The 27933-nt window shown below is 42.1% G+C and overlaps 1 protein-coding gene across 1 annotated transcript; it reads right to left on the reverse strand.

The window, feature by feature from the left end:
- Positions 1-400: 400 nt before the first annotated feature.
- On the reverse strand, positions 401-27864 carry Decr1 (2,4-dienoyl-CoA reductase 1). Its single transcript, XM_021630911.2, has 10 exons — positions 27669-27864; positions 15417-15619; positions 14147-14204; positions 13942-14028; positions 12832-12979; positions 7031-7130; positions 4476-4548; positions 1156-1302; positions 682-744; positions 401-583 (listed from the first exon to the last, which is right to left on the reverse strand). Exons 1-10 carry the CDS (start codon positions 27735-27737, stop codon positions 524-526), a joined length of 1008 nt encoding a protein of 335 aa, XP_021486586.1. The 5' UTR covers positions 27738-27864; the 3' UTR covers positions 401-523.
- Between the last annotated feature and the right edge of the window lie 69 nt (positions 27865-27933).

Below are 27933 nucleotides of genomic sequence, written 5' to 3' on the forward strand. Positions count from 1 at the left end.
TAGCAGCAAGCACCTTTATCTACTAAGCCACTTCACTAACAGAAGAACGATTTAAAAAAAAAAATCTTTACCCCTTTTGTTTTATATTTGTTTGTTTGTTTTCTGTTCTTGTTTTTCAAGACAAGGTTTCTCTGTCTAGCCTTGGTTGTTCTGGAATCACTTTGTAGAGGAGGATGGACTCGAACTCACAGAGAACCACCTGCCTCCGCCTCCCAGAGTGCAGGGATTAGAGGCGTGCGCCACTGCATCCAGCCTTACACACGTTTTGAAGAATGATCCTGTCCAAGCTATCCTTCAATACTCAGTGGCCACCACTGACCTGGCACTCTAGGAAGGTAACCATTTGTTAGGGCTGAGTTACAGCTCAGGGTTAGCACACAAGCATACCAGACACCCTGGGTTTGATCCCTGGAATGACAGAAAGCAAACACTTTATTAACCCTGGAAACAAGAGAAGACCACGACCCATCTGCATTGTCTCTAATCCCTAAGTTAGTCTGTCACAGACGAAAATTCGACCATCTTAGGAGCCTTTTGTCTTCCTGATGAGCCCTTCCATCACATCCCACTCTTCCTTGGTGATCTGAGGGAAGGAAATGATGTCAGTTTAATTGGGTCTGCGCATGGTTTAAATAAGCTCAGCACCTAGCCTGTAAGAGTGTATGAACCAAATGGCATTACCTTCTTTAGAGAGTTGAATTCACCTGACAGAAATACTTCCTCTCCGCCATCAAATCTAATGACCTGAAAAAGATGCCACAAACTCTTTCATCCTTCTGAAAAGTCTCTCAACATTACCCCTCCACATATCCTAACTGAATGTAATCTCCTTGGTAGTTTCAATCGAAGCTCAAATTTCAAAAGATAAAACTGAAATATCATCTAAATGTATTTGTTCTGAATAGAATGTTCTTTCTGACAAAATGCTTCCCAATGTAAATATCATCTTTAAACAAAGTCTACCAAGGCAACTTGAACTTAATAATAAAATTAATTTATCAAGGAATAGACGCTTAGGATGAATATAAATATTTTATACTGCTTACAGCTAGCTAAATATTTTTAAATCATATCTATATTCAGCATTATTAGGACTGACTCCAAAATAGAGCAGCCCCCAGCCCCCAAAAAGTGAAGACACACAACAATGCTTACTGCCCCATTAATCCAAGAGGCATAATCACTGCAAAGAAAAGTGGCGAGATTTGCGAGTTCCTCCACAGTCCCCAGCCGACCACAGGGAATCCTCTCAATCATATCTTTCTCAAATCTTCCAGTTGGGTCCAAACGGCTAAAGGCTCCCTGTGTGACAAAACAAGGGAAAGTTAAGTTAGTATGTGACTGTGTGTGTGTTTGTGTGTGATCGTGTGAATGTGTTTTATTTCTCAATTTTACATAAAATATAACGTGTACTAAAGCATGCTGTTCACACCTTAGATGTTGTAAAAAAGAATGTCACCAAATTTTTTTCACATTCACTGTCGGACAAAATAGGTTATTTTACCTAAAAATCAAATGAATAAACAATACAACCAAAAGAGTTCTGGCATTACACTGTACGGTTAGCACAGTGGGATTGCTATTTCATTCATAAAACACAGAAAAGTGATTCAAATAGGACATGTTTAAGAGAAATTACTTTCTTCTCTTTTCTTCAAGAATAAAAACAGAAAAGGTGAAGTAAAGGTTATTAACTCCAAGTCCTTGAGAGAAAGAGGGGCCCATGATGACACTGACGAGCCTCTGCTTGTGTCTGTGATGTTCAGACACAGCAAGGTGAGGTCAACACTTACAGACTCTTAACAACAGTGGTCCCTCCTCTTCTAGACCTGAGTCTAGAGGATGGAAGTAAAAGGAACTTTTATTCGCCTACTTCAGCTGCAGGTTTACCACTTCTATCTGCTAACCCTGGCCTAGTCCTGGAATCTTCCAGCCCCCATACAACCTAACCTAGGCCTGGAATGTTTTCATCCTCTGAGACTTACTGCTGAATAAGCTCACCCTTTCTAGTTCTTACTGAGCTCTGGGCTGGCTAGTTCAATTGAGCTGTTCTAGTTCAAACTCCTCTCCCAGCTATCTTACTCACTCTGGCTTTTCTCTTGGCCTCTGAATTGCTCTGCTTGGCCTCAAACTAACTCCAACAATCTGCTCTAATTTTCTGGATCCTTCACATTGTTTGCCTCATTCCATCTTCACCTGTGTTCTTTCTCTGCAACCTGTCTCTGTCTCTCTGTCTCTCTGTCTCTCTTGCCCTCTCTCCCTCTTTCCTTCCATTGCCCCTTAAGTATCTTCCCTTTTCGCTCTCTTCTGGGGAGTATCCTATTCTACCAAGACTTTCTCTGATTTGTCACTGTTTCTGTCACTCAATTAGACATCACTTTCAAATGTGAGTGCTTCCTTCTATAAACTAGCTTTACCTTCATTGTTTGGGATTAAAGGTGTGTACCACTATGCTGGACCTAAGCTTTTCCTTACCTGATAATTGCTCTATACCAAGCTGGCCTTGAACTCTGATCTGCTTGCTTCTGTCTCCTGGGTTAAAGGTGTGTTTGTATTCCAGCGGGGTCATGCAGACCTTGAAGGTCTTTGGATGTGATCTCTTGCCACAGCAGCCATATTCTGAATTAAAATTTCTCTGCAGATGAGTTCCTCCTGACACAAGTGAGAGGGCCCACCCTGGAGGTACACAGAGGGCCTGCAGTACTCCCACAGCTGGTATAAGGCAACAGAGGCTAAAAGCACCAGCTAGGCCAACCTAAGCTATCAAATCTGGCCAGGAATGTCCTGGGCTTTAGCTTCCTTTCTCTTTTTAAAAGAAATATCTATTACTTGGGAACATCCCATATCCCCACTTCCCCACTGCAAGCTCCTTCATGGAAGGTTCTCTGACACAAATGCTCTCAGGGGTCTCCGAGTAGCTTTGTTTTTTGGTGGCCACTCAAAAAAACACAATGTAGGGGCTGAAGATGTGGCTAGCAGTGACAAGCAATTGTTGCTCTGGTAGAGGACCCAGTTCAATTCCCAGCACATACGCAGTGGTTCACAGGCACCCCTAACTCCAGTTTCAGGGGATTCACTGCTCTCTTCTGAGCTCTGTGGCACCAAGCATGCACATGGTACACAAACATGCATGCAGACAAAACACACATAAAATAAAACAGAATTTTAAAAAATAAGGAAATACAAGGTAAGTAAGCACATGAAGCAGATGATTTCTCCTAGTCACAGGAGTCCAGGAACAAAGCTTCTGCAACTTTAGTTCTTCTGGGACAGTGTGCAGCAGAGGAAACTCAAATTGTGTGTTTGGCTTTCAGTTATTTTGCCATTAGTTTTATTAGACTTTTATTACTGAATATATATATATATATATATACATATATGTATATGATACATATGTATATATACATATATATTGATACATATACATACATACATTCAATTTTCATTCACCCTGGCACCTTTTCTTTGCACTTTCTATTAAATTAATAAATTAATGGTAAAATTTAATACTACCTACTCCTCAGTGAGCATACTTTGGTATGGTTTTTATGCAATTTTCTGGGTTTTCAAAGTTGCATCTCAAGAATCACACATTCTGGCTTCACATGAAAATAGAAGATATAGAAGAGTGAAGTCATCAGGAGAAAATGTGAGAGCAGAAATGTGTGGACATTCTAAGCAACATCCATAAAAGTGATGGCTGGGAGCTGTAATGGGTGCCTGGAAGGTTAATAACAGTGGTGAGATGTGCTTCTTCAAAGGGAATTTTCATCAGATGTAGAGTCGGCGAAGAGCACAATTAGTTGAAAGGGAAAAGGCACATAAATGAGCAAAAGAAAACACTCCTAAAAGCCTTCCTCACAGATTTCTGGAGGCCTTTATGAGCTATAGATACACTGACATTTTCACTACTTAAAAAAAAAAAAAAAAAAAAAAAAAAACACTATGAAAGCAATGGGAATTTTAAAAGGAGCAAAAATTGGGCCGGGCAGGTAGCTCAGTGGTTAAGAACACTGACTGCTCCTCTGGACACCCAGGATTCTGTTCCCAACCCCCACACAGCAGCTCATAACCACCTGTAACTCCAATCTCAGGGGATTCAGCCCTCTTCTGAATCCTCCATGGCCACTGCATGCAAGTGACACAGTCAAATATAATACACCCTTATACATAAAATACGTTTTTAAATAGGAAAAAATTAAGAAACGAAGGACAATAACATATTTACGGTGACAGAAATTAATCAATAAAATGGTAAAATTGATGGCATAAGTATCCTGGAATACGAAGACACCGGCACAGGCCCTGGCCGCATAATCATTATTGTACTGGATAAAACGGCAAAGGCTCTTTCCCTACAACAAGGGTTTCAGATCCACCATCCCTGGAAAGTCCCACACAGAAATCACAATGCATCCATCACTCTTTCAATCTTTAATCATTCACAGTGCTATAATAGGTCAAATAAAACTTACCTTGGTTTTTATAGGCCCTGGCTGAATTATGTTGAAACGCATTCCATATCTACCCCATTCAGCTGCAAGAGACCTAAACGGTAATGGAGATAAAATACTGAAAATTAAAGTAAACAAAGTGCATTCTAAAATACTGTACTGTGTGCGCAAGCATGAATAACCAGGGTTCACTGCACATTCACTGCTTGCCAGGAACCACACAGCAGCAAGTAAGTGCTATTAGTACTCTCTGTGTTACCAATAGGGAGATAACTGAGGCACAGAAGGCTAAACCATCTTCTCATGGTCATGCTGATAATCTGTCAACCTCAGGGAGTCTAGGCCATAGTTGCACCTTGACATCCTCCACCACACAACTTAACACTTACGTGTCAGTGTCCTTAGTCATTACAACTACAGTTCACAACAAGAAATCTAATACGTCGGGCATACTGACACAAACCTTCAATCCCAGAACTTAGGAAACTCGGGTAGGTGGGTTTCCGTGAGTTCAAAGCCAGCTATGTTTACACAAGAGCTTCAGGCTCGTCCCCACCACCTTCTGCAGCTCAAACTTACATTTAAAAAGGTCAATACTTTTCCTTACAGCCTATTCTCCGAATCACAATGTCTGTGCAAGCACATCAACTGAACAAAAGATGGATTATGCAGTTTGAAAATATTAACACAACATTGTTTAACTAGGTTTTAACAAAACTGTTGAACTGAGCTTCAGTGGAAATAAGACTCAAACAAAATCCTGAAAGTGCTAAACCAAAACACAATACTAAGAGTTTTAGAGCCTTGTAGTAGCCTGTATAGAAACACACTTGACAGTCTGCTTTCAACAGGGTCATATTCTACAGATGGCATGTTTTTTATGTGTGTATATTTGTAGATACATATGTACTTAACATTTTTGCAAAAGGAAGGTTAAATTGCCTTAAAAGATACAAATAATGAAAATAAGGAAGATAAGACAGGAAGGGAAGAATCAGGGAAGGAGCAAAGCAGGCAAGGAAGTAAAATGGAGCCAAAATGAAGCTAAAGAAATGCATTAGGATGTTTTCTATATGGGGCCTGGAGAGATGACTCAGTGGCTAAGAACACTCTTACGGTTCTTCCAAAGGTCCTGAGTTTAGTTCCCAGCTCACAACTGTCTGATGCTGTCTTCTGGTGTGCAGATGGACATATAGACAAAGTATCCATATACATATATACACACATAAATCTCTTCTAAAAATGTTTTATGTAGCCCACCATGGTGGCGCATGCCTTTACTTCCAGCACTGGAGAGGCAGTGGCGGGCAGATCTTTATAACTTCAGGTCAAAGAAGTGAGCTCAAAAACAGCCAGAGACTGTGTAAAGAAACCTAGTTTCTAAGCAGGGATTTTAGGTCCTCTCCATGCGTGGTCCTTGGTTGGGGTATCAGTCTCTGCAGGGCCTTCAGGGCCCAATATTTTTGGCTCTGTTGGTCTTTGAGCTCCTTGTGGAGCTTTTCTTCCCTTCAGGTCTTTCTATTTCTCCCTTCTTTCATAAAATTCCATGCATTCTGCCCAAAGTTTAGTTATGAGTCTCAGCCTCTGCTTCAATACTTCAATCAATAGAGTCTTTCAGAGGGCCTCTGTGGTAGGCTCCTGTCCTGTTCCCTATCTGCTCCTGCTTCTGATGTCTATCCTGTTTGCCCTTCTGTATGAGGATTGAGAATTTTCCCTAGGGTCCTCCTTGTTATTTAGCTTCTTTAGGACTATAGATTTAGTGGATTCCCTAGGAAGAAGAGCAGGGGCTGTCTCTGGCATGAACACAGTGGTCAGCTCTTTGATCACCTCCCCTTGGGGAAAGCAGCCCTACCAGGCCACAGAGGAAGACAATGCAGGCAGTACTGATGAGACTTGATAGGCTAGGATCAGAGGGAAGAGGAGAAGGATCTCCCCTATCAGTCAGTGGACTAGGGGAGGGGCATGGGGAGAAAAAAGGGAAGGAGGGTGGTATTGGGAGGAGATGAGGACAGGGGCCACAGCCAGGATACAAATTGAATAAATTGTAATAAATGCTAATAAATAATTAAAAAAGAAAAAAGAAACCCAGTTTCAACACCCTCCCCAAAAAAGTGTTTTGGCAAGTGTAATGGCAAAAGTGTAATGGCAAGTTCGTATGCTCTTACCATGACTCACTGAAAATGATAAGCCTAGGGAGTCATGGAGTTTACAGCGCCCGTGAGAAACAGCATACTATTTGCTCAGAATAATACTCAGGAAAGCATTCCCTCCTGGGAAGTTTATAAGAGGAAAAGTTTTCAAACATAATAATGACCTTAAGACATTGTAACTTTGCAACAGATCAAATTCAGCAAGTTTCATAAAACCACATGGTACATATTAGGATAGCTTGAGAGTATCAATCAAACTCCAGGTGAGGAAAATCAGTCCTATGGCTTAGGACCATGTGATCAAACACAGCCTGTTCCAAATCAGTCTTTTTTCTTTCTTTCTTTCTTTTTTTTTAACCTTTCTCTGGATGGAGACCAGAGAACTTTATCTATTTTCAGCAACACAATTAACTCAGGAGTGCTCACTTATTCATGGCTTCCACGCCTGATTTGGCTGAAGAACTTGGCGTTACAAAGCCAGATCCACTCTCAGCATAGATGGTAGTGATAGCAAGAAATGCAGCTCCTGTAAAGTTAAAGGATGTGATTATCAACCATGCAGCAACATCAGTTCACACCAAAGAAACAAGACTGACAAGAATGAGGTCCTATGAGAAAAGGAATCACAAAATCTAGGGGGCATCTTCTTGTTTCTTAAGATTAGGCCTTCATCACTGAAAGAGTGATCTAAGAAAAGGGTGACATCTTGCTCCTAGTCTTACTGTCTTTGGGATGGCCAGTCTGTACTTCCTGCAATCCTGTGCCTAGCCTGTCAATGCAAAGACCCAAACCTAGATACTCACCCCAAGCCAAGCACTATTGATATAAAGAAATCAGAATTCAATTAAATTACCAAGGACTTCTATGTCTAGCTATAATGGACTCATAAACATCATAAAAACTGTACAAGAGACGCGTCACTGATACTGTCATTGCCAGACATATGGAATGCAGGTGACGGACTGCCATCCTAAGATGATAAGCCTAACATAGTGTTAGAATTTGTGAGTGAGAAGCGACTCTGAGAAGGAATGTACACAGGAAAAGGGCTCAATTCCTTTTCACATTGGCTCTGAGTGTGTGCAGATGCCCCATTATGTACCTGAGAGTAAGCCTCCATGGATGGCTAAGAGCAACTGCTAGTTCTGTGCTGAGCTGAATGGTGTCTGTAGACCTCTCTGAAAAGGCTAGGAGACAAGCAACCTAATGAGCATCCAAAACTTTCTGTAGCCAGCTCAGAAGAAGCACACCTAAGGGATAAGTTAGCCCCAAAAGAAAAGCTGCTGTAACCAGCCAGATAATCTTTAAAGATGAGTTGTAAAATGGCCACGTACCCAGGATAACTGCTTCCTACAGTAAGACTCAACATAATTCAAAGGAAAACTCAAAATTCAGGCTTTGTGTTCACAAGGAAAAGCACTTAATAGAAAGAGTCTAAAAATAACCAGAAGATACAATTAGCATGAAACGAACTTTATAATGGTATTATAAACTTGATAAAAAGTGTTCAAAGAAAACATGTTAAAAGTGTTCAAAAAAGGCTAACTATGGACCTCTGGGCAAAGGAGCCTGTTGCCAAGCCTGACAACTGAGTTCAGCCCCTGGAATCCACTTAGTGGAAAGAGAGAAGCTGGTTCTGAAAGTTGTCCTTCGACCTCCTGCGCTCACTGCAGAAGAGGTCCACTCATACGTGCACACTGCTTTCCCAGACACAAGTGATCAGGTGAAATCCTAAAACTAACTAAAGTTACAAAGATAGAAGCAAGCAGCATCTGTGGCAGAAAATGTAGTATCTGACATTTTAAGATTAACTGAATGAGCTTAGCTGTAAAGGATCTTCGGTGAAGACACAGTAAAAACGATCAATACAAAGGTCATAGGGGAACCAGCTGAAAACAAACAGAACGTCAAGTGTCTATGGGATGTTCTAACAGAATAGAGGTGTCATTGGAGATCTGAAAGGTAGGAATACAGACTAAAAAATATCAAATTTCGTAAAAAATAAAAAAACAAACAAACAAAAAACCCTATTCATTACAGTTCCCAGGAGGCAAACAAATGCCAAGAGGGACAAACAGAAGGCAGAAACTATAAAAGAAGGCAACGAGCCTAGGAGAGGGCGGATAAGGCAGTACAGGTGGCCATCCTCACCCAGCCCTCATCAGGGGCCACACAGAAGACAGTAACGCCTTTAAAGTTCTCATTCAAAAATCCCGTCAAGCTTGAATTCCACAACGAATAAAAAATGTCCTTAAACTGAAGGTGCTATCCTCTGATACGCCAAGGCAGAGAGAGTTCATGGGCCCTGGTCTGCATCAGAATAAATTAAAAGATAGCCTTGGGCTAAATAAAATTACTACTAGATAGAAATGCAGATGAACTTAAGGATGACATATCAGAAATGGTAAGTAAGTATGTAGGAAAACAGAAAGTGTGTTTTTTTATGATAAACATTCATTCATTTATTCACATATATACTCATTGCATGTCAAATATGGTTGAGACACCATGCTAGGTACAGGTCAGGCAAACATCATTACAGCATAGTCCTCTCCTTGAGGGGAGAGTTGCCCCCACTCGTCCCCCTTGGCAAAGGGACTTGTTTTTTGCATGTTTTCTTGTTTCTTAATTTCTTAAATTGACTGTATAAAGTTATGACACTATACACAGAAGTCTGTTACGTAATAGTGTCTCAGTAAACTGATGAATTAGAAGTTGGAAGTAAACTCTAGGTTATGAGAAAACAGATTTTCTACTTCTCAGCTATAATACTAGATATGAAAAAATGGTAAGTTTATGTGTGAGCTGTCCCAGAAGGAAAAAGACACACACGGTAGTATATACTCACTCATATAGACATATAACATAGGATAAACCTACTAAAATCTGTACATATAAAGAAACTAATTAAGAGAGAAGACCCTGACTAAAATGCTCAATCCCCATCCCAAAAGGCAAAGAGGATGGACATCAGAAGAAGAAGAAAACAGGAAACAACCTAGAAACCTGCCACAGAGGGCCTCTGAAAGGCTCTGTCCTGCAGACTATCAAAGCAGATGCTGAGACTATGGCCAACTGTTGGGCAGAGTGCATGGAATCTTATGTAAGAAGTGGGAAATAGTATGATCTGGAGAGGACGGGAACCCCACAAGGAGAGCAACAGAACCAGAAAATTTGAACATAGGGTCTTCCCAGAGACTCATACTCCAACCAAGTACCAGGCATGGAGATAACCTAGAACCCCTGCACAGATGTAGCCCATGGCAGTTTAGTGTCCAAGTGGGTTACATAGTAATGGGAAGAGGGACTGCCTCTGACATAATCTGATTGGCCTGCTCTTTGATCACCTCCCCCTGTGGGGGGAGCAGCCTTACCAGGCCACAGAAGATGACAATGCAGCCACTCTTGATGTGATCTGATAGACTAAGATCAGAAGGAAGGAGAGGAGGACCTCCCTTATCAGTGGACTTGGGGAGGGGCAGGCGTGAAGAAGGGGGAGGGAGGGTGGGACAGGGAGGGGAAAAGGAAGGGGCTTATGGGGGATAAAAAGTGAATAAAGTGTAATTAATAAAATTAAATTAAATTAAAAAAGAAAAGCAAATAAAATGAGCAATATAAGCAAAATGTTGAAAAAAAGTATAATAAGACACTTATTTGTTTTACAAAACAACTTTAATTACTCTGTATTTGAAAGTGAGGTATAGTGGCACATATACTTCCGAGGCTGAGGCAAGAGTTGAAGGACAGCCTGAACTACCTCATATCACACCACCTCAAAACAACAGGAGGAAAGACGGCATGAAGTGTATAAGCTTTACAGACCACAAGGGGAGCATTCTGAAGCACACTTCGATCCATTCTTCCTGCCCTCCACACACTTACGTTTCTGTCTGTGGACACATTTAAGAACTGAAACAATGTGCAGCCCAGTCCGGAGAGTGCGGGGTGGAGGAGGGTACACAAATAAGCGCAGCTATGTTAGCCGTTCTTAAAACTCCTTCCACATGTCAGACTCAGCCTTTCAGATCTCTGAACACAGGTTTGGCAGCAAAATCTCCTTGTGTGAAAGACAAGGCTGCGATGAGTTGGTAGCCCCAGTACAATCAGGGACAAGCAATGCCAGGCACAGTTCTTTTTTATTTCCTCAGAGCTGTTAACTTTGCATCCCCGCCAGCTGTGCCCCTAACTCTGGCTACTCTGTCCTTGACCCTAAGCCTTCTGCTGTGCCATCCTCTGCCCCATAAAAGCCACAGTGCACTTGAGGCTGGTGTTCTAATCTTCACTAGACAACTATCCCACCACATTCCTAGACTGACCTCCTACGTGTTGGATTGCCTACATATTTTTGAGGAAGGATTACATGCATTGCTACCCTGGAACCAACATCGAGGCTTACCCATACCAGCATGCTTGAGAGCCTCAAATGCTAATGCAGTACCAGCTTAGTCAGACACACCATGCTAAGCTTCCCCAGCCCAGGACACAGGTCAGGTCCCAGCCTCAACCGACAGGAAACTTGGAAGACGAGAAACGGGCTTCCATCTTTTAAAGAGTCTTACCTAATACATTTATAATGAAGCCCATAGAATTTTAATCCAGTGTGGTGAGTAAAAATAGACTGAAGCCTATGTTAAGATGAAAGACAATAATGAGATGTGAGTCAGTCAGAAAACTAAGGAACCCAAGGATGAGCCAGGGAAGAAATGAGAGCTAATGAAGCAAAGAAAAGTGATCATGGAGACAGAAATAAACAGAGAACCAAAACTAAAGAGCCTACAAAGGAAAAAGAGAGTGAGAAAGAAATAGAGACAAGATCAGAAGGTAGGGAGAAAAAAGACCACACAGAGCCAACAAGACTTTAAAGGAGACAAGAAGTGACAGCAAGCGTGCAGATAGAGTCAGCCCACAATCCCATCTCCTGTCCCCAGTCTATCTACCAGTCAGGAAAAACTAAATCAGAAAAAAAAAAAGTCCCGATTTAAATCACATTCACTCTGCTATAGTGGAAATGGGTAATAGAAATTACACTGAGTGCTGGGGAAAAGATGGAAATTATCAGCATCTTTTGAAAAGCTGTGCTTCCCTATAATGCTTTTCCCCCTTCCATATCTTTGATCATCCCTTCTCAAGCCAGTTTGTGAACTATCCACACTGGGGAGAGGGAACTGAACCTCACAGACAAAAAAGTTTCTCAACCAGAAAGGGAACAAAGTCAGATGTAACATCCTCCATCCCTGAGACCAGCAGCTGAGACTCTTTGGCCTTGTTTTGTGTGCTCTACCTACTCTGAGAAAATGCCCAAAGCTTCATGTCCTGACCCAAAATAATTCAGTGGCACACTCTTGCCCATCTTTGCTCCAGATGGCAGACAGCACAAGGTCTGTGACATAAAGTCAGTAGTGAGTGTCTAGTAAACAAAGCACTTTGGCTCCAGAGAGTCCCTCTCTGCTCCTCTCTCTCCCCTCTCTGTAGTTAAGTACATTACAGGCATCATGTCTATTTATATAGACATAAATCTTAATAAACTGGTTCATGGTCAAACAAAAATGTTCTAGGAACGTCCATTTGAATCTAGTCTCTTTGAGGTGTTTTCAGTCTCTCCAGTGTTTCCAATCTCAAAGATGCCACCTTTAAACAAACTGTTCGTCCCAGTTAAGAAACATTCCTAAGTAAGTTCTGCTGCTATCAGCTTTGAAACCTCTCCTACCTTACCACCCACACCATCTTTTCCATATACCAGGAAGAGAAACATCAAACCTCCCAGCATCCTAATACAGTCAGTGATACTTCATACCAAATCACCACCTTTGATGGACATCCTATTTTGGTTCTTGGGACACCTCCCCATCACTGTTTCCTGCCTCTTCTCTCCCCTTCTCTATCCACATCGAATTCTTTATTATTCTCTACACACATCTCCCCTTCTTCTACACCAGGCCTCTATCCAGGTAAAAATAGACTGAAGACAGTCTGTGTCAAAATGAAAGACAACGATGAGGAATGAGTCGGCCACAGGAAGAAGCAGTCATTCCCATCTCTGACTTTCCAAGTGCCCTTGAAAGATGTGTTTCCTAAGACTTTACCGCAACCTCTGGTAAACATGGAGCTTCATACTGTGAGATGTACCAGTGCAGACTATCTCATTTACATCATGAAGTAGGCCAGGGCTCGGCACACACTCAGCTGAGAAAGTGCCCAGAAAAGGCAGGAGGACCGAACTGACTCACCTTTCTGGGCTTTAATTAGCTGCTTTCCAATTTCCAGGGTCACATAGGCCGTGCCATTGAGAACTATGTCAGTTATGGTCTTCCAAGCATTGGGAGACAGTCTTTCACTGGGAGAAATGAAATTCCCTGCTGCGTTGTTTATCACCACCTGCAGCAGATAAGGCAAGGTGTTAGGAAGCACATCTGGACGCCATCCAGCTATGAAGCAATGCTTCGAGACTCCTTGACTTCCGTTTCTGGAGTCTGTAAAAAACACCTGTGTTACTGGCCAACCTCCAATTCCCCAGACCTGTCTTTCAGCTAGTGTAGACTACAGAGGCACCAAATGTAGGCAAGCTCGTGTACCATCTTACCACACTTCACTCTGAATAATGCTAGCACGCTGGTGAACCAGCTGTGTTGGTGCATACTTGTAAACCCAGCATTCAGAAGGCACAATTGAGAGGAATTGAAAGCCAGCCTGGGGTACACAGGAAGTTCGGGCCAGACTCTGCTACATGGACAGGAAGTCTCTATCTCACCCTCCAACTACAGACACAAATGACCGAGATAAAGATGCCTTTTAAGTTATTACCTTAATTTTAGGTAATGAACTTATCTGGTGGCCTGCTTCCTCACTCCCCGTGAAGGGTCTGCTGAGCTCTGCAGCCTCAGTGTTATGGGTCTGTCTGAAATAACTCCTAACAGAGCAAAGTATTCTCTTGGAGATATTGGGAGAAATGGCTTTTCTCTAATAAAAGAAGGACTCAGGTCCAGGCAGCAGAGATGCGGCATTTCTGATAGCTTCCCTGGTCTGTGCCATTCTCCTCCACTGAGAGACACTGGCAGTTGTCAGGCAACGCTAGCCCAAGCCATCACTTAAGCCGGCTCCTGTGCTCTTGGGTAACTGCTCTCACTATTGTATAATCTCATTAAGTAAAGTGAAATCAACTTTCTTCTACAACTATAAACGTGTTCTTCAGTATTCCTGTGAGGTAATGGTATAGCAAGCAGCCCACCTAATCTTTCCTCTGCTTTAAGCAGAGCCGGCGTTTTTCCCAGCCTGGCTCTTACTCACACCCCCTGCATGCCCCAGTAGTGCTCTGAGAATCAGAGCCCCGTTGCACTTACATCCGGATGCCCTGCAACTTGGATCAGCTCCAGCACTGTGTTATGTACCATCTCAGGATCGCGCACATCACACCGAATCGCATGAACCTGCAAACCAATAGAGAAGAAAGAACTCAGCCATGTCCAGGCTTCCTAAACCAAAATGGCAAACATATAAATATGTTATAATACCCACATCAGATTTAAAGGGCTACTTTAAATATACCTTATTTCCAGTTTTAGAAGAAATCTCCTCTGCAGTAGCTTTCAAAACGTCAAGATTCCTAGAAATGAATACAGAGAATGTGACATGCATCCTAAAAGTGCTCTGGTATCACATCTTTCCTTCCAATTCCTCTAAGCCAAAGAACACAGACAACTGCCAGTTTAAAGAAAAGTGTTTTCACAAAAGTAAGACATTTATAACTACATGAAAAGCAAGTTGAATGATTTTTTAAGTTAAAATAAGTTTTATATATCTGAAACTATTTCATGGAATTAGTTACTTTTATGTGAGTAGCTTTAGCATTATCTACATATCAAATTATTTAGGAGATTTTGTTTTGTTTTGTTGTGGAAACAGAAACTCATGTGGTCAACGTTGGTCTTCAGCTCTTTATTTTTCAGAGAGTGACCTTGAATTCTTCATCCTTCTGACTCTGCCTCCTATGTGCTAGTGTTACAGGTATGTGCAACTATACCTGACTTATTGGCTTAAATTATTTCCTTGATTAAAATCATTATGTTCATTCTCACACCAAAGAAATATCGTCCTGTTATAATACACACGGGTTTCAGCTTAAATTTATGAGTTTGGATAAACCTATGTGCTCAGTCTTACATCCTTGAAAGAAGCCAAAACACAAACCATGAATGTCAACTGTACAGCATTAAAGTGAAAATACTATTTTTAAATTCTTAAGAATGTTACAACATTAAGAGCATAATAAATGCTCTGAACAATTTGCATTTGACATAGTGACTGTCACTAAGGTGGCAACTTGGGCAAACATTTTGAAAAGGACCTAATGATCCAGACTTCATAGTTGGATGGTACCAGAATACGCCTACATAAAAACTTCTGGTTGTGTGACTTTACATCCATCACAATATGTATTTTAAAATTCTTGTCCATCTTAAAGCAACCATCAGGGTTGCATCCATGATTCTGGCATATTTACCAATTGAATTAGTAACTGAGGTTAATTATCAATTGAATTAGTAAGCAAAATTAAGGACTCCAACAGAAATCAAAACCACTTCAATGCAGTTCCTTTCACTCCACCTTTATATTCAGAAAATGAAAAATGAAACACCAGTAGTTTCATAATCATTACTATTTCTGTACCTCAAATTGCAACTGAATTTTTCCAAGATTTATTTAATCAATCTACTGCATGTTCTTTATATAAGATGCAATAAAATAGCCCTGACTGACAAACTGTTTTTAATACTGTGACACAGACAATTTCTTCAGAGTCCCAAGTGACACTTACCTGCTGGCTATCACACACTGGGCACCCAGGCTAGACAGGAAAGTTGTCATTGCCTTGCCAAGGCCAGTACCTCCTCCAGTAATGAAAGCCACTTTTCCTTGAAAAGTGTTAGGTGGTAGCATAGGCTTTGAAAGGGGCTGGAAGAATTTAGACCGTGGAGCATCCATGCTTTGATACAGTGTTTTTGTTCCATAACTGAAAAACTAAAGGGGAAAAAATGAGTTGAGACTTATACACCTGCAAATTTACAAAAGAGATGAACTCTCCTAACTATCCATCACTATTCCATTGAAGCAAATTTTGAATGATTAGATGCAAGTTCTTAAACTTCTTTGTGCCTCAGTTTCTTCATCCATAAAATGAGATCAGCAAAAGCATCTTCATGGGATAGGAGGCTTTCCCGAGTTGTCGTTAAATAAAATAACTACAGTGATATTTAGCACAAGGAAGCAGTACCCAGCACACAGTACTCTGCTGTAAATGGAGGCATTACCATTTGCAGGTGCTGTTTACATTCAAGTTTAAAAAGTAATACAGCTGGCCAGGCAGTGGTGGTGCACGCCTTCACCCTCAGCACTTGGGAGGCAGAAACAAGTGGATCTCAGAGTTGGAGGCCAGCTTCAAACAAACAAATGAAACAACAACAACAACAAAGTAATACAGCTGGGCTGCGAAGTCATCCGTGGGTACATAGCAAGTGTGAGGCCACAATGGGTTGTATGAGACTCTTTCTCAAGCCTCAACTCAAAAAATTCAAAGCTTTTTTGCTTTTTAAAAGAATGTTTGAACTGGGCAGAGGTGGCACACACCTTTAATCCAAGCATTCACTCAGGAGGCAGAAAAGGTGATCTCTGAGTTCGAGATCAGCATGGACTACACAGCTAGTTCTACAACAGCTGAGGCTACACAGAGAAACCCTGTCTTGGGGAGGTGGAGTAGAATATTTGAATCAGGTGAGTGGCACACACCTGTGACCACTGCCATTCAGGAGGCTGAGACAGGAGGAGCAGAAGTTCAAGGCCAGCCTGGGCCACATAACACATGATTAACAAGACAGAAAGAATAATTTAGATGAAAACCACATTCTGTCTTTGAATTACTGGAGATAACTATGGTGGTTTGAATGAAAATGGCCCCGTGGGCTCATAGGTATGTTCTTGGTGGAGTAGGTGTGGCCTTGTTGGAGGAAGTGTGTCACTAAGGGGCTGAGCTTTGAGGCCTCAGATACTCAAGCCAGGCCCAGCGTCTCTTCCTGCTGCCTGTGAATCCAGATGTCTACCAGCGCCTCTCTAGCACCATGTCCGCCCGCACGCCACCATGCTTTCTGCCATGATAAAATGGACTAACCCTCTGAATTTAGTAAGGCAACCCCAATCAAAGGTTTTTCTTTATGAGTTGTTGTGGTCATGGCGTCATGGTCTCAACAATAGAGAAACCCTAACTAAGACAAGTATTCTTTTTAATTCTTTATAAAGTTTACCAAATGCCTTTTCTTAGGCTTTCTTCTGGGGAAAAAAAAAATAGAGCATGAAAAATATTCCTGCTATAATTTAAAATAAATGGTAAATAATTCAAGATTACTTAAGACATATTTCTTTTGCTTTGTTTTATACTTCACAGTTTAAAAACCAGTTACTAGTGAAAAGTACTGCTATTCTCAAACACTTTAATTATAAAAGCAAACCTTCCATGGAGAACAGAGCACACAGCACAAACCAGCCTTCATTTAGTGATTACTAGGCGCTAAGATGGACACAAACCACGTGGCCACCACAGCCACAGGAAAGAGGTCTCACTTTTATTCTATGGCCTAGCAGAGGCAAACATCGGCTGGCCAGCTCCGGAGCCCGCCCCTATAACACTGTGGCACCCTGCCTCTGGTTCTCCTCTAATTTTCTCCTAAGCTTCGTTCATACATCTTGGAGGGATGTGACATTTCCCCCAAAAGGTAGGCCACGGCTGCAAGATCGAAATTCTAGATCTAGGAGCCTGGAACAGTGGCACACACCTGTAGTCCTAGCGCTAAGGGAGGCAGAGGCAGGCAGATCTCTGTGAGTTCGAGGCCAACCTGGTCTAAAAAGTGAGCACAGAACAGCCCAAGCTACATAGAGAAACTCTGTCTGAAAAAATAAAAGCAAAACAAAACTAGATCTATCTTTACTGATACAGTTTTTCTGTATGCTACTTGGCTATCATCAGTTGATCTGTGGTATTTACACATTTACCCTATGGAAATAACTGTCAGCAAAGACTTTTTAAAAAGGCTGTCCAACTGATTTATACAAGACAGTGCTTATGTTAAGTCAATATGCATACAATAGGTTCTGAATTACCAATTTTTTAAAAAATCAATGTTTAGGGGTGGGGAGGAACCTCAACTGGCATAAAGGCCTGGATTCAATGGCCAGCACTGTACAGAAAAGTAGGCTTGCTAGTGCACATTTGTAACACTTGTACCACAGAGGTAGAGGTTTGGGAATGAAAAGTTCAGTGCCCTCTTCAAATACACAGCAATCCTGGTCTCAATCAACATATGCAGTTAGGACAAAGATAAGAAGAAAATGACAGTAAGTAGTGAACTATGTACTACCTGACGATGCCGCCTGCAGACGACAGCTATTGTCTAAATTCTGATGTCATGCTCATTTTGCAGATTAGGAACCTGAAACTCTAAAAGGTCAAATAATCTACTTTTAAAAGTAATAGTGAGGGAGCTTCAAAGATTCCAAAGAACCTGCCTGAGTTCAGTTCTTGGCTTCCAACATCACTCATAACGGCCTGTAACTCCAGCTTTAGTTAATCTGACACCTTCTTCTGGACATGTGGTATTCACTCACACAGATGCACAGATAAGAGTTTTTAAAATAATAAGTCTATAACAAATAATAGTAAGAAGTGAGGACAATGAAAATCCAAGATGTATCTGGCTTCAGAGTATCTCCTGTACTTGGTTACTTTCTCTGAGTGATGGGCTTATGTGAATTTTTTTTTCTTTTCCATAAGTTTTAAGTATTTTCAAAATCTACTGAGCAAGTATGATCCCATTTCATAATCAGTAAAAATCATCACCAAAGGTCAGATGTTGCAACTCTTGTCTCATCTTCATCATAATTTCATCATGATGTTGACAATACTGTTTTTTTTTCTGTCTTCTGTATCCTTTCACCACACACACACACACACACACACACAAATAATAATCCAAGCATCCTTTTTTTTTTTCATAGTTAGCAGATTTGCTTAAGACTTCCACCCACCTTCACAATGACTCCATTAAGATGATGAATCAGGAAATGTGTGCAAGTGGGCTGGTAAATTTGTCACTATCTGGGAATTATGAAAAAAAAAGTGTACTGAAATGTTCAAAAGCCTCTGCCATGAATTTCTATTTATTTGGGATTAATTTGTGTAAGAAATTTGAAGCTTTGTGAGGAATTAAATATTTAAATAATAACATTTAAAATACATCTAAAAGCGTTTTACTGGCCTTCTAACTGGCAGAGGAAGCATACAAAGGTAAGAATATTATATTGGATAATGGAAACCCTTACTTTGGTAATGAAGCTTCATTTCATGTCTTAGTAAGTTCATGTGACCTGACTGATAACAATCTCATGAATTTCTTTCCTGACACTGAAAGGGCAAACACCGACTTGCTATTTTAATTGGCACCATCGTCTGGCAATTGACAGCACATGTGTGAGCCTGAATTCAGCCATCTCTTTGCCTAATCACAAGTGGTCTACTAAGACTCACAAAAGTGACTAGCTCTCACAGGATCAGGCTGTGGCCATGCCTCTTTCTACAAGGCAATATCCTAAATGACCCCAAAATGCATCCTGCCACTTGCTTCTGAATTAGGAAAAAGCAGACGAAAGGTGCGTAGGCCTTGAATGATCTTCAAATCTTCCATTGTGCTTTTGTACACATGGCATTTTTTTTTTATAACTGAGTTGGGTTTATTTGTCTGTTTTAATTAGATATAATACCTTTCTCATCAGCACTGATTTCCTTGTAGATCTTTGTTGCTCTGAACTTTTAAAAACTTTTTAAAAATCTTCCTATTTTGGAAATGCCAACTTATTACGTGCTGAGCTCTAAATCTGCCTTAGGAAGATTGGCTCTCACCCCCTCTGCCCCCAAACTCATCAGCCTCCCACATCATATCCAGTATGCGTGCTAGGGGTGATCACACTTATCCTCAAAATGGCAACTCTGAAAAATATCGTTTTTTGTCCTTTCCCTAAGGAAGTAAAAACCATAGGTGAAATTCAAACCTAAATTACTGAAGGATTTTTGCTTGACTAAAATATGTGGATTAGCTAAAATATACAGACATCGGTAATCCTAGGCTAAATGTGCATTATGAAGCTAGCACAAAGTCTTGAAAGCTTTCATTGACATTAAGATGTTGGGAGAATTCACAGAGAACTCACAATTCATACCAAGATTACATGAGTAAGTACAACCTGAACCATGCCCTCCTGAGGTGAGTTTTGCTGCCTGCCCAGCCTCCACTCACACAGGTTAGGAGTGCCCCTTCCAGTGGCTGTCCTTCTGCTTTGGCAGGACCTTCAGGAACCAGAGGCACTTGAGTGATGATCCCTTGTCTAAGGAAAGCCGATCAGTAGAAAAAAGTGAGACAGTTTTGGGACTTTTGTCGAGCATGGTTTGCGTTGTTTCGCTTTTGCATCGCAAATAAGCTTCCATGTAAACATCTTTTTAAAATAGCATTTAAACATACTAGATTTTCTTTTTTGAAAACTAAGTTTCAAGCCTGTAAAATTCATTAAGCAATAGATTTTCACAGGGAAGTTGTGAGGCTCAACAGATCGATAATTAATAACCATCGATTCAGCTGATTCACCACCTCCAATGTCGCAGCTGTTGATCAGGCCTCCACTGTCAAACCGCATGCTCAAAAACAAAGATACATCCAGAATCTAAAAGACAGAACCACACACTTCAATTTCCTCTCTCGCTCCCTCTGTCTCTGTGTCTCTGCCTGTCTGTCTCTCCATCTCTCTCCTCTCTTATTCTTTGTGCATGTGTATTTGAGAGAGACAGACAGAGACAGAGAGAGACGGCGAGGATGTCCAACCCAGAGATCCCTCTTGAATACCATTCCTCAGTAACTGTCCACATTGTTTTCTTGGAACAGGGTGTCACTGGCCTGAGAATTGCTAATAGGCTACACTGGCTAGCTAGCATGGCCCAAGAGTCCTCCCACCTCTGCCTCCTGGGCGCTGGGATGGTAAGGGTATATATACTACCTGACCCAGTTTTATATGGGTTCTGGGGACTGTACTTTGGTCTTCAAAACCACCAATCTACTGTGGCTTCAGCTTGCTTTTCTAAAACTACTTCATACCAGTTCCAACAATAAACTCTGCAGTTACTATTGCTGCAGCATTCCTAAAGCTTGCCAAGGACTTTCACCTTCTAACCTTTGCTCTATTTTGCTCTACAGCCTGAACTTATCAGAAATCACTAGTCAAAAACCAGGTAAAAGAGTCAACAATTCCCCTCGTATTTGGTGCCTACTTCTTTAGAGGCCAATTTGACAACATTCATCTAAATGTTACATATAATTCCCTTTGGTGGAGTCACTCCACATTCAAAAATGTGTCCAGTCATTTGATATATGGTGGAAAAGGGACATTCTGTTCAAAAATAAGAATTAAGGGGCAAGAGGTGTGTTCAGTGGTAGAGCACTTGCCTAGCATGTGCAAGGCCCTGGATTCTAATGTCAGCATTGAAAACAGATTGTATTATTTCCAAAATCCGATGGAGCTATTTACAAAAGTTGATGAAACTATCCTAAAATTGAGATGAAACTGCAAGAGGCTCGAATTAGCTAACGCTAGTCATAAAGCATAGACCTATTACCCATTAAAAGGACAGAACTCCCACGATGAAGGTTAACATTGACACAGGTCGTTTGTCCAATTGCTCAACAACATTGTATGTTGAACAGCAACAATGTGAGGCATCATTTGTTAATAGAAAGAATGTAAAATGTCCTGTGTATTTTTTAAAGAGGCTGTCTTCCTATATGTGCTGACACAAACACAAACAATCCACAGGAAACCAGTCATGGTAGTGATCGATCAGGACTTATTGTACTTATTAAACACAGTGTAAAACTGCTTGATATGTTCATTAGATAATATTTCATTTGAAATATCCAACATATAGTTGAATCATGTGTGCAAGCACACAATACAGGTGTGAGACGGAAACAACACGACAGAAAGGCAGCACAGAAACAATTTCTAAGGATGCTAGTTCCATCTAGACAATGAACTCCCATGGTTCTTTCCGGCAAAGGGCACAGGCTGCATGTCTTTTGATTTGTGTCAGGTGAACATTTTAGATCAAACTTACTCCAACTCAGACTCACCCAACAGCAGGAGTTTGTGCTCTTTAATGGACGTATAACAGCATGTTAGTAAAAACTGGCCAAGCATTTATTTCAAAGTATGTTTTCTTAATAAAGTGTATCTTTATACTCCCAAAGCACTCCCTGTAATGCCTGCATATAATAAGCCTTCATTGCTGCTTGCAAATTTTGTCCAGTTGCTAGAATGTGCTTGTCTGTGCTAGCCATGTCTTCTTTGTAGTGTCCTTCTCACAGAGCACCTACAGTTCTTGGCAGGACCCATGTGGTAACGGAGGGACAGCTCTTCTACACATTCCAATGCAGAAAGCAAGGTTCTTAGAGAATAAGAAATGCCCCAGCACCCTGAATGCCAACTGTGACTCCATAAACTCGTCCATAAACTGTCACACCCCTGGCTTTTCACAGGCTGTTATACCTTACAACAGAGCACTGCTTAGAGTGCTGAAATGTGCGTTTCTGAGGAGCTCAGATCTTGTTGCCGCAGCAACTACCCTGAATGTAAAAGAAAAACTCATTGCTGGACTTGAGGCTCCAAAGGCTAGGCTGAATCCTGCAGTTGCCAGGAGCAAGGCAGAAATTACCTTTCTGAGCAATGCCGCATCCCACAGCAATGAACTGAAGTCCTTGAAAACATCATTACTCTGTGCTACCGGCTGTGCTTCCCACTGGTATTACAGTTCCTAGCTGTCTGCACACCAGGATGCTTCCCAATACTTCCCAATAAACAAGGGTGAGATCAGCCCTGAACTAGGAAGCGGCCTGAGGTACTCCACTGGCGTCTTCATCCTGTCTGCTTCTGAGACATCTTTTACTGACTCCCTATTACATAAGCCAGAATAACATGACTGTCATTATTGAACCAAAAATCAGAACCCATGCTCTTAAGAAATGACTGTTTGGATTTGAGAATATGCTTAGGAGGGAAATTATTAGACAGAAAACAGACATTATGGTAAAATTCATCTACTTTCCTAATTTTAGCAAGTTTTTATTGAATATCTCCTATACCCCAAGCACTATTCTAGGTAATGGTAATACAGCAGAGGATTAAAATAAAATACACTATTCTACCCAGGTGAGATTAGATTTTGGGGAACAGGATGAACAAATTAAGAGAAATGCACAGTATATTGAACCTTGGTACATGTTACAAGATGAGGTAGAATGGAGGTAGGACACTGTTGCAGGTAAAATGAAGACATGGCTGTTCCCCAGATGCCTGATATATCTGATATCACCCCTCAGAGCACCTCAATCTTCCTTCCTCACCCCAACTCCCCTCTTAAGCATTTACTTGGGCCTCTAAGCAAACCTCCTAAACCCCTTCTACTTCTAGTGTCGACATCCATTCCCTGAAGTCACATGACCCCCCACCTGGGAAGATTAGCAAGGGCTGACAATTTGCCTCCACTTCTGTCACCTCTCCACCGTCTTTGGAAGAAGCTCTAAGTCCTTCAAAGGAGCCATGGATACCCAGTAACCTAGCTCTCTCCGCCTGCCTCTTCATGACACACCAATCATCTTGACTGCAAGACGAAACACAGGCTCCTCTCTTGCCTAGAAGTTTAGGGCACCTCAAGGGCCGTGCTGAAGCTACAGCCCTTCATGCCCTTAGACATGTTGTTTCCATAGAGCTGCCTTATCTGCCTGGTAAACCCTGAAGATAATCATTGGGCAGAAACTTCTAAGACCTATCACCTCTTGGGAGCTAGCTGCCCCACTGGGCAGCACTGCAACCCCATCCTGAGGTGGTAAGCAGACCTCATTCAGAAAGCACAGTTTGTGGACACAGCTGCTAGAACAAACCCTAACCTAAAACCAAAGATGCTTAAAGATGGGAGATGCGCATGACTATAATCCTAGCACTCTGGAGTTTGAGACAGAGGAATCACCATGACCCTGAACTACACAGTTCACCTTGAACTACAGAGCAAAAGCCTGTCCCCGAAAATATTAAAAACAGATGCTGGAGAGATGGTTCGGCAGTAAAGAGACCCTACTGCTCTTCTTGAAGACCTGAGTTTGGTTCCCAGCACCCGAATGCTGACTGAAACCATCTGTAATTCCAGTTCTAGGGAAACTGATGGCCTCTTCTGGCCTCTGCAGGCACCAGGAATGCATTTGGAGCATAGACATATGCACATTCATGCACATGAGATAAAAAACAAATAAATAAAACGTGATCCTTTGGGGTCATCCACTTCTTCAGAATGAAGGAAAGACATGACATTTCTTCTGGATCTCTTCAACACCAAGGACAGCAGGTAACATGGTTGGATTTTACTGTGATGTCCTTGGACTGAGATCAGGAACCTTGTGTATTTCTCTCCACGTCCTAAGGCACAAACTCCATCCACTACATCAAATCATATGAACTTTCAGAAATAAGCAATGACCCTTCACTCGTTGATGAATGCTATTTTTCAAGTTGAAATAGCCTTTTTTATATCTTTTAATCTATGTGTATGTGTCTGTGTGTTTGTATGTACAAATATGAAAAGGTGCTGTGGTGGTTTGAGTAAGAATGGCCCCTATAAGCTCATATACTTGAATGCTTAGCCATCAGGGAGTAGGACTATTTGAAAGGATTACAAGGAGTAGGAGATATGGCCTTGTTGGAGGAAGTGTGTTACAAGGGTGGGCTTTGAGGCTTCAAAAGTCCACGCCAAGCCCAAAGTGCATCTGTCTGTCTCTGTCTGTCTCTGCCTATGGATCCAGACATAGAACTCTCAGCTGTGTCTCCAGCACTGTGCTGCCCACAGTGATGATAATGAACTAACCTCCAAAACTGTAAGCAAGCCCTCAATTAAAGGCTTTCCTCTTTGGCTTGCCTTGTTCATGGTGTCTCTTCACAGCAATAGAACTGTGACCAGGACAGATGCCTACCAAGGACAGAAGTGCTGTCAGATCCGCAGGAGCTGTACCTACAGGCGGCTGTGCCAACCCGACATAAGTGCTGGCAAACAAACCTCAGTCCTCTGAAAAAGCAGCAAGCATTCTGGACCACCAAACCATCTCCCCAGTCCTCGGTTGAAATCACTGGCCCTAAACAATCTGACTCCTGATTCAAAAGTCAGTGCTAGAATCCACTTCCTCTAGATTCTGAGCCTTTCTGCCTCTATGTGCACATAATTTTGTTCATCTACGCATTATAATACACCATGTTTTCAGTCTGTTGGAGCTGCTGGTAACTTACTAAAGTCTCATTTTTCACACACATCTTTATGTGAACTGTGGTGATAAATTTTCCAGTTCCACAACGTCATATGCACAGTCATGCACATAACATGCTCCTTGCATGTTTACTCTGCGCCAGACCCTGTACAAGGAACAAGCAGTGAGCAAACCTGACGTAACGGGATTACAGATGGAATAATAGAATTTTAAGTGGGATAAAGAAAAACTTCATTTTTCACAGAGTCCCTCTGTACTTATATTGTCTAACTATATTGCTTATATTGCCACTGACCAGGAATCACTTTTATAAAAAGAATATTGATTACTCTACATAAAAACAAAAGGTCATGCACTGCGCATCAGCCAGCAAGAGTCTACAAACACAAACACATTTTTACGCTTTACTACAAGAACACAATGGCATTGTGCTTTTATTCTAATTCTTTGTTATATCTGTTTTTGTTGCACTAAGTGTATTTCAAAGCCCAGTCGTGAGTTATTAACCATGCTCCAGAAACATAAACGAGACTATTTCTATACTGAATGTAGGCTTGTCTTTTCAGCCAGAGAGTCTCTCTGAAGAAAGCCCAGCCTTTACATTTCCTGATAAACAGCTGAATAAATTAAATGTTTTCTCAGGAGAATGAAACACAAAGTAAGGGTAAGGTCCGTTGCTTAATCTCAAGGACATAGCACTTGGCAGACAGACTCTTACCCATTTACTGGATTGAATTGAGGCCTACCTAGGTAAAAGTCCAGACTAAAATACCAGTCACAGATAGGGTTTATGGCAATTGAAACATTTCTCTCACATGTACTATTTTAACTATAATATCTTATATCTGCTCTCTAAAACATCATGTTCCTTGGCAACTCCCAATTCACAGACGTTGTTCCTTTCCCCGTCGGATTCCAACTTCAGCCCTCACGAATCAAGGAGACAGGCCTCTCCATTACCTCAGAACTAACTTTTGTTTGGAGACAGGGTCTCTCTACATATCCCTGGCTGACCTGAAACTCACTGTGTGAAGCAGGATGACCTTAAACTCACAGAGGTCCACCTGACTCTGCCTCTCGGGTGCTGGGATTAAAGGTGTGCAGCACTATGCCTGATTTCTAACATTTTTCTTAAGCAAATTAACTTCAAAATGTTAGGTTGCAATTTTTTTAATTCTTTTTTTTTTTCTTCTTCTTCTTGAAATACACTGTCCAATAGTCTCAGAAGACTGGGGGTTGGGGCTGTGGCTCTGTTACTGCAATCTATTTGTTTATTTATTTGTTTGTTTGTTTATTTATTTATTTATCAACACAACTTGAGCAGTGAGCAGACCACTTTCTAGAAGTTTCTCTGACTTGAAGGAATCACCTATTCCCGCCTTTATATTTGGAGCCCCTTTCCAGCTTGTGCCCTGACCCCATTCTTCCTCCTGTGTGTCTCTGCACCCCTGGAATTCCTAGCCTCTCACCCCTCCTTGCCCTGCAGCACCCTGTTCTCTCGTGTACACATTTTTTTGAAGTGAACAGGGTCAGTCTATCAACTCAAACAGGGTGCAGGGCAACAGCCAGGGAGCGACTTTTCTAGCTGGAGAACGAAATGTTAATACTTAACTTAGTGGCATCAGTTGTCTTGAAATAGTTTCGTTTTTTGTTTCCTTCCTCTTCCTTTTCCTCCCTAGTTTCTTTACTTACATATTTTATTTCCATTGTAGACTTGGGGAAAATGTTGAAAAGCAAAACAATATTAGCTTGACAAAGCAAAACAAAATAAGCTTGACCGGAACATGCATGGATTCCACCATGAGATGCACCTCTAGAAGGCGGAATTTAGGTTTTTACTTTTTCAAACTATTTCAAGTGTATTTTCAAATATTTCAACCATCTTACACTGCGCTTGTTTATTTGGAGAGAAAGGACTGGGAGTTGTAAAAGCCTGGGATCCAAGGGTAGAAGGTGAAAGCCAACTTCCACAGGCTTTGACTTTCCGTTTCTTTCATTTTTATGTGCATTTGTTTTGTGAATAATGAAGTCATTCCTGTCAATTGCCACAGAAACAAGGCACTGAGGGTGGAGGTGTGCTGGGGGCCTGTGAAAGGGTAACACTGTTAAGGGAAGGCTTCCGAACAGAAGCGACCTACTAACACACTCTCTCTTTCCCACCCACGGACCTGGCAGCCATGCCCTTCTGGCTAGCTGTGACTAAGGGCTTGCACCTACTAAAAGTAGGTAAAAGGTCCATGGACTTCTTCCAAAATAATCTCTGATCTCCTCATCCTAACAAAACCCCTTTGTTCACCGGACACTTCACCCAGCCAGTTTCTTGTGTCCAGTTCCCTGATTCCCCGTTTATTCTCAGATGGAAGTTCCTTTGTAGGAGATGCGTGACTCTTTGGTTTTTTTCCCCCACTCCCCCCCAAACCCTGGGCTTCTCCGGATTAGTTAGGCTTCTCGCTCTCCCGTCCCTGCTGCCCCTGGAGTCCTCTCCTCTATTCTCACATGTATCCAAGTCCTGGAACCCTCTGCTCCCTGGGACGCCTGGCATCTCCCACCTCCCTGAACCCCAAAGCCTAGGCCCTGTCTCGCCCCCCTGCGCCCGAGTGCCCTGCTCTCGCGCCCCGCGTGGTGGCATTCGCCGTGGAAGGGAGCCCGGCGTCGCCGGGTGCGCGCTGCCTTACCCTCTGAGCGCCGGGATCGCGGGGTAGGCGGGCCAGCCGAGCAAAGAACGACCGGCCCAGCGGTGCCATGTCTGCGGCCGACCTCGGTCCTTGCCGCCAGGGCCCGCCTCCGCCGGAAGCCTCCGTTCCAGGGCGGCTGGAGGGGCCGGGCCAGGCGGCGACAGCAAGCCAGCGAGTCCCGGGAGGGGTCAGGTGCCGCGGCACTCAGGCTGCTGCTCCTTGCAGTGCCCGGCTCTCCCCGGCAGGAGAATTTCCTCCAGAAGAG

This window comes from Meriones unguiculatus, chromosome 6 (genome assembly GCF_030254825.1).
Source record: "Meriones unguiculatus strain TT.TT164.6M chromosome 6, Bangor_MerUng_6.1, whole genome shotgun sequence".
Classification (NCBI taxonomy): domain Eukaryota; kingdom Metazoa; phylum Chordata; class Mammalia; order Rodentia; family Muridae; genus Meriones; species Meriones unguiculatus.

Coding starts and splice junctions, on each gene's coding strand:
- Decr1 (XM_021630911.2), bottom strand. CDS start 27,737: ATGGCACCGCTGGGCCGGTCGTTCTTTGCTCGGCTGGCCCGCCTACCC. Junction 15,620..27,668: donor GCGATCCCGGCGCTCAGAGG/GTAAGGCAGCGC, acceptor TTTCCCCTTTAG/TTTTTCAGTTATGGAACAAA. Junction 1,303..4,475: donor CAGGGCCTATAAAAACCAAG/GTAAGTTTTATT, acceptor TTTGTCACACAG/GGAGCCTTTAGCCGTTTGGA.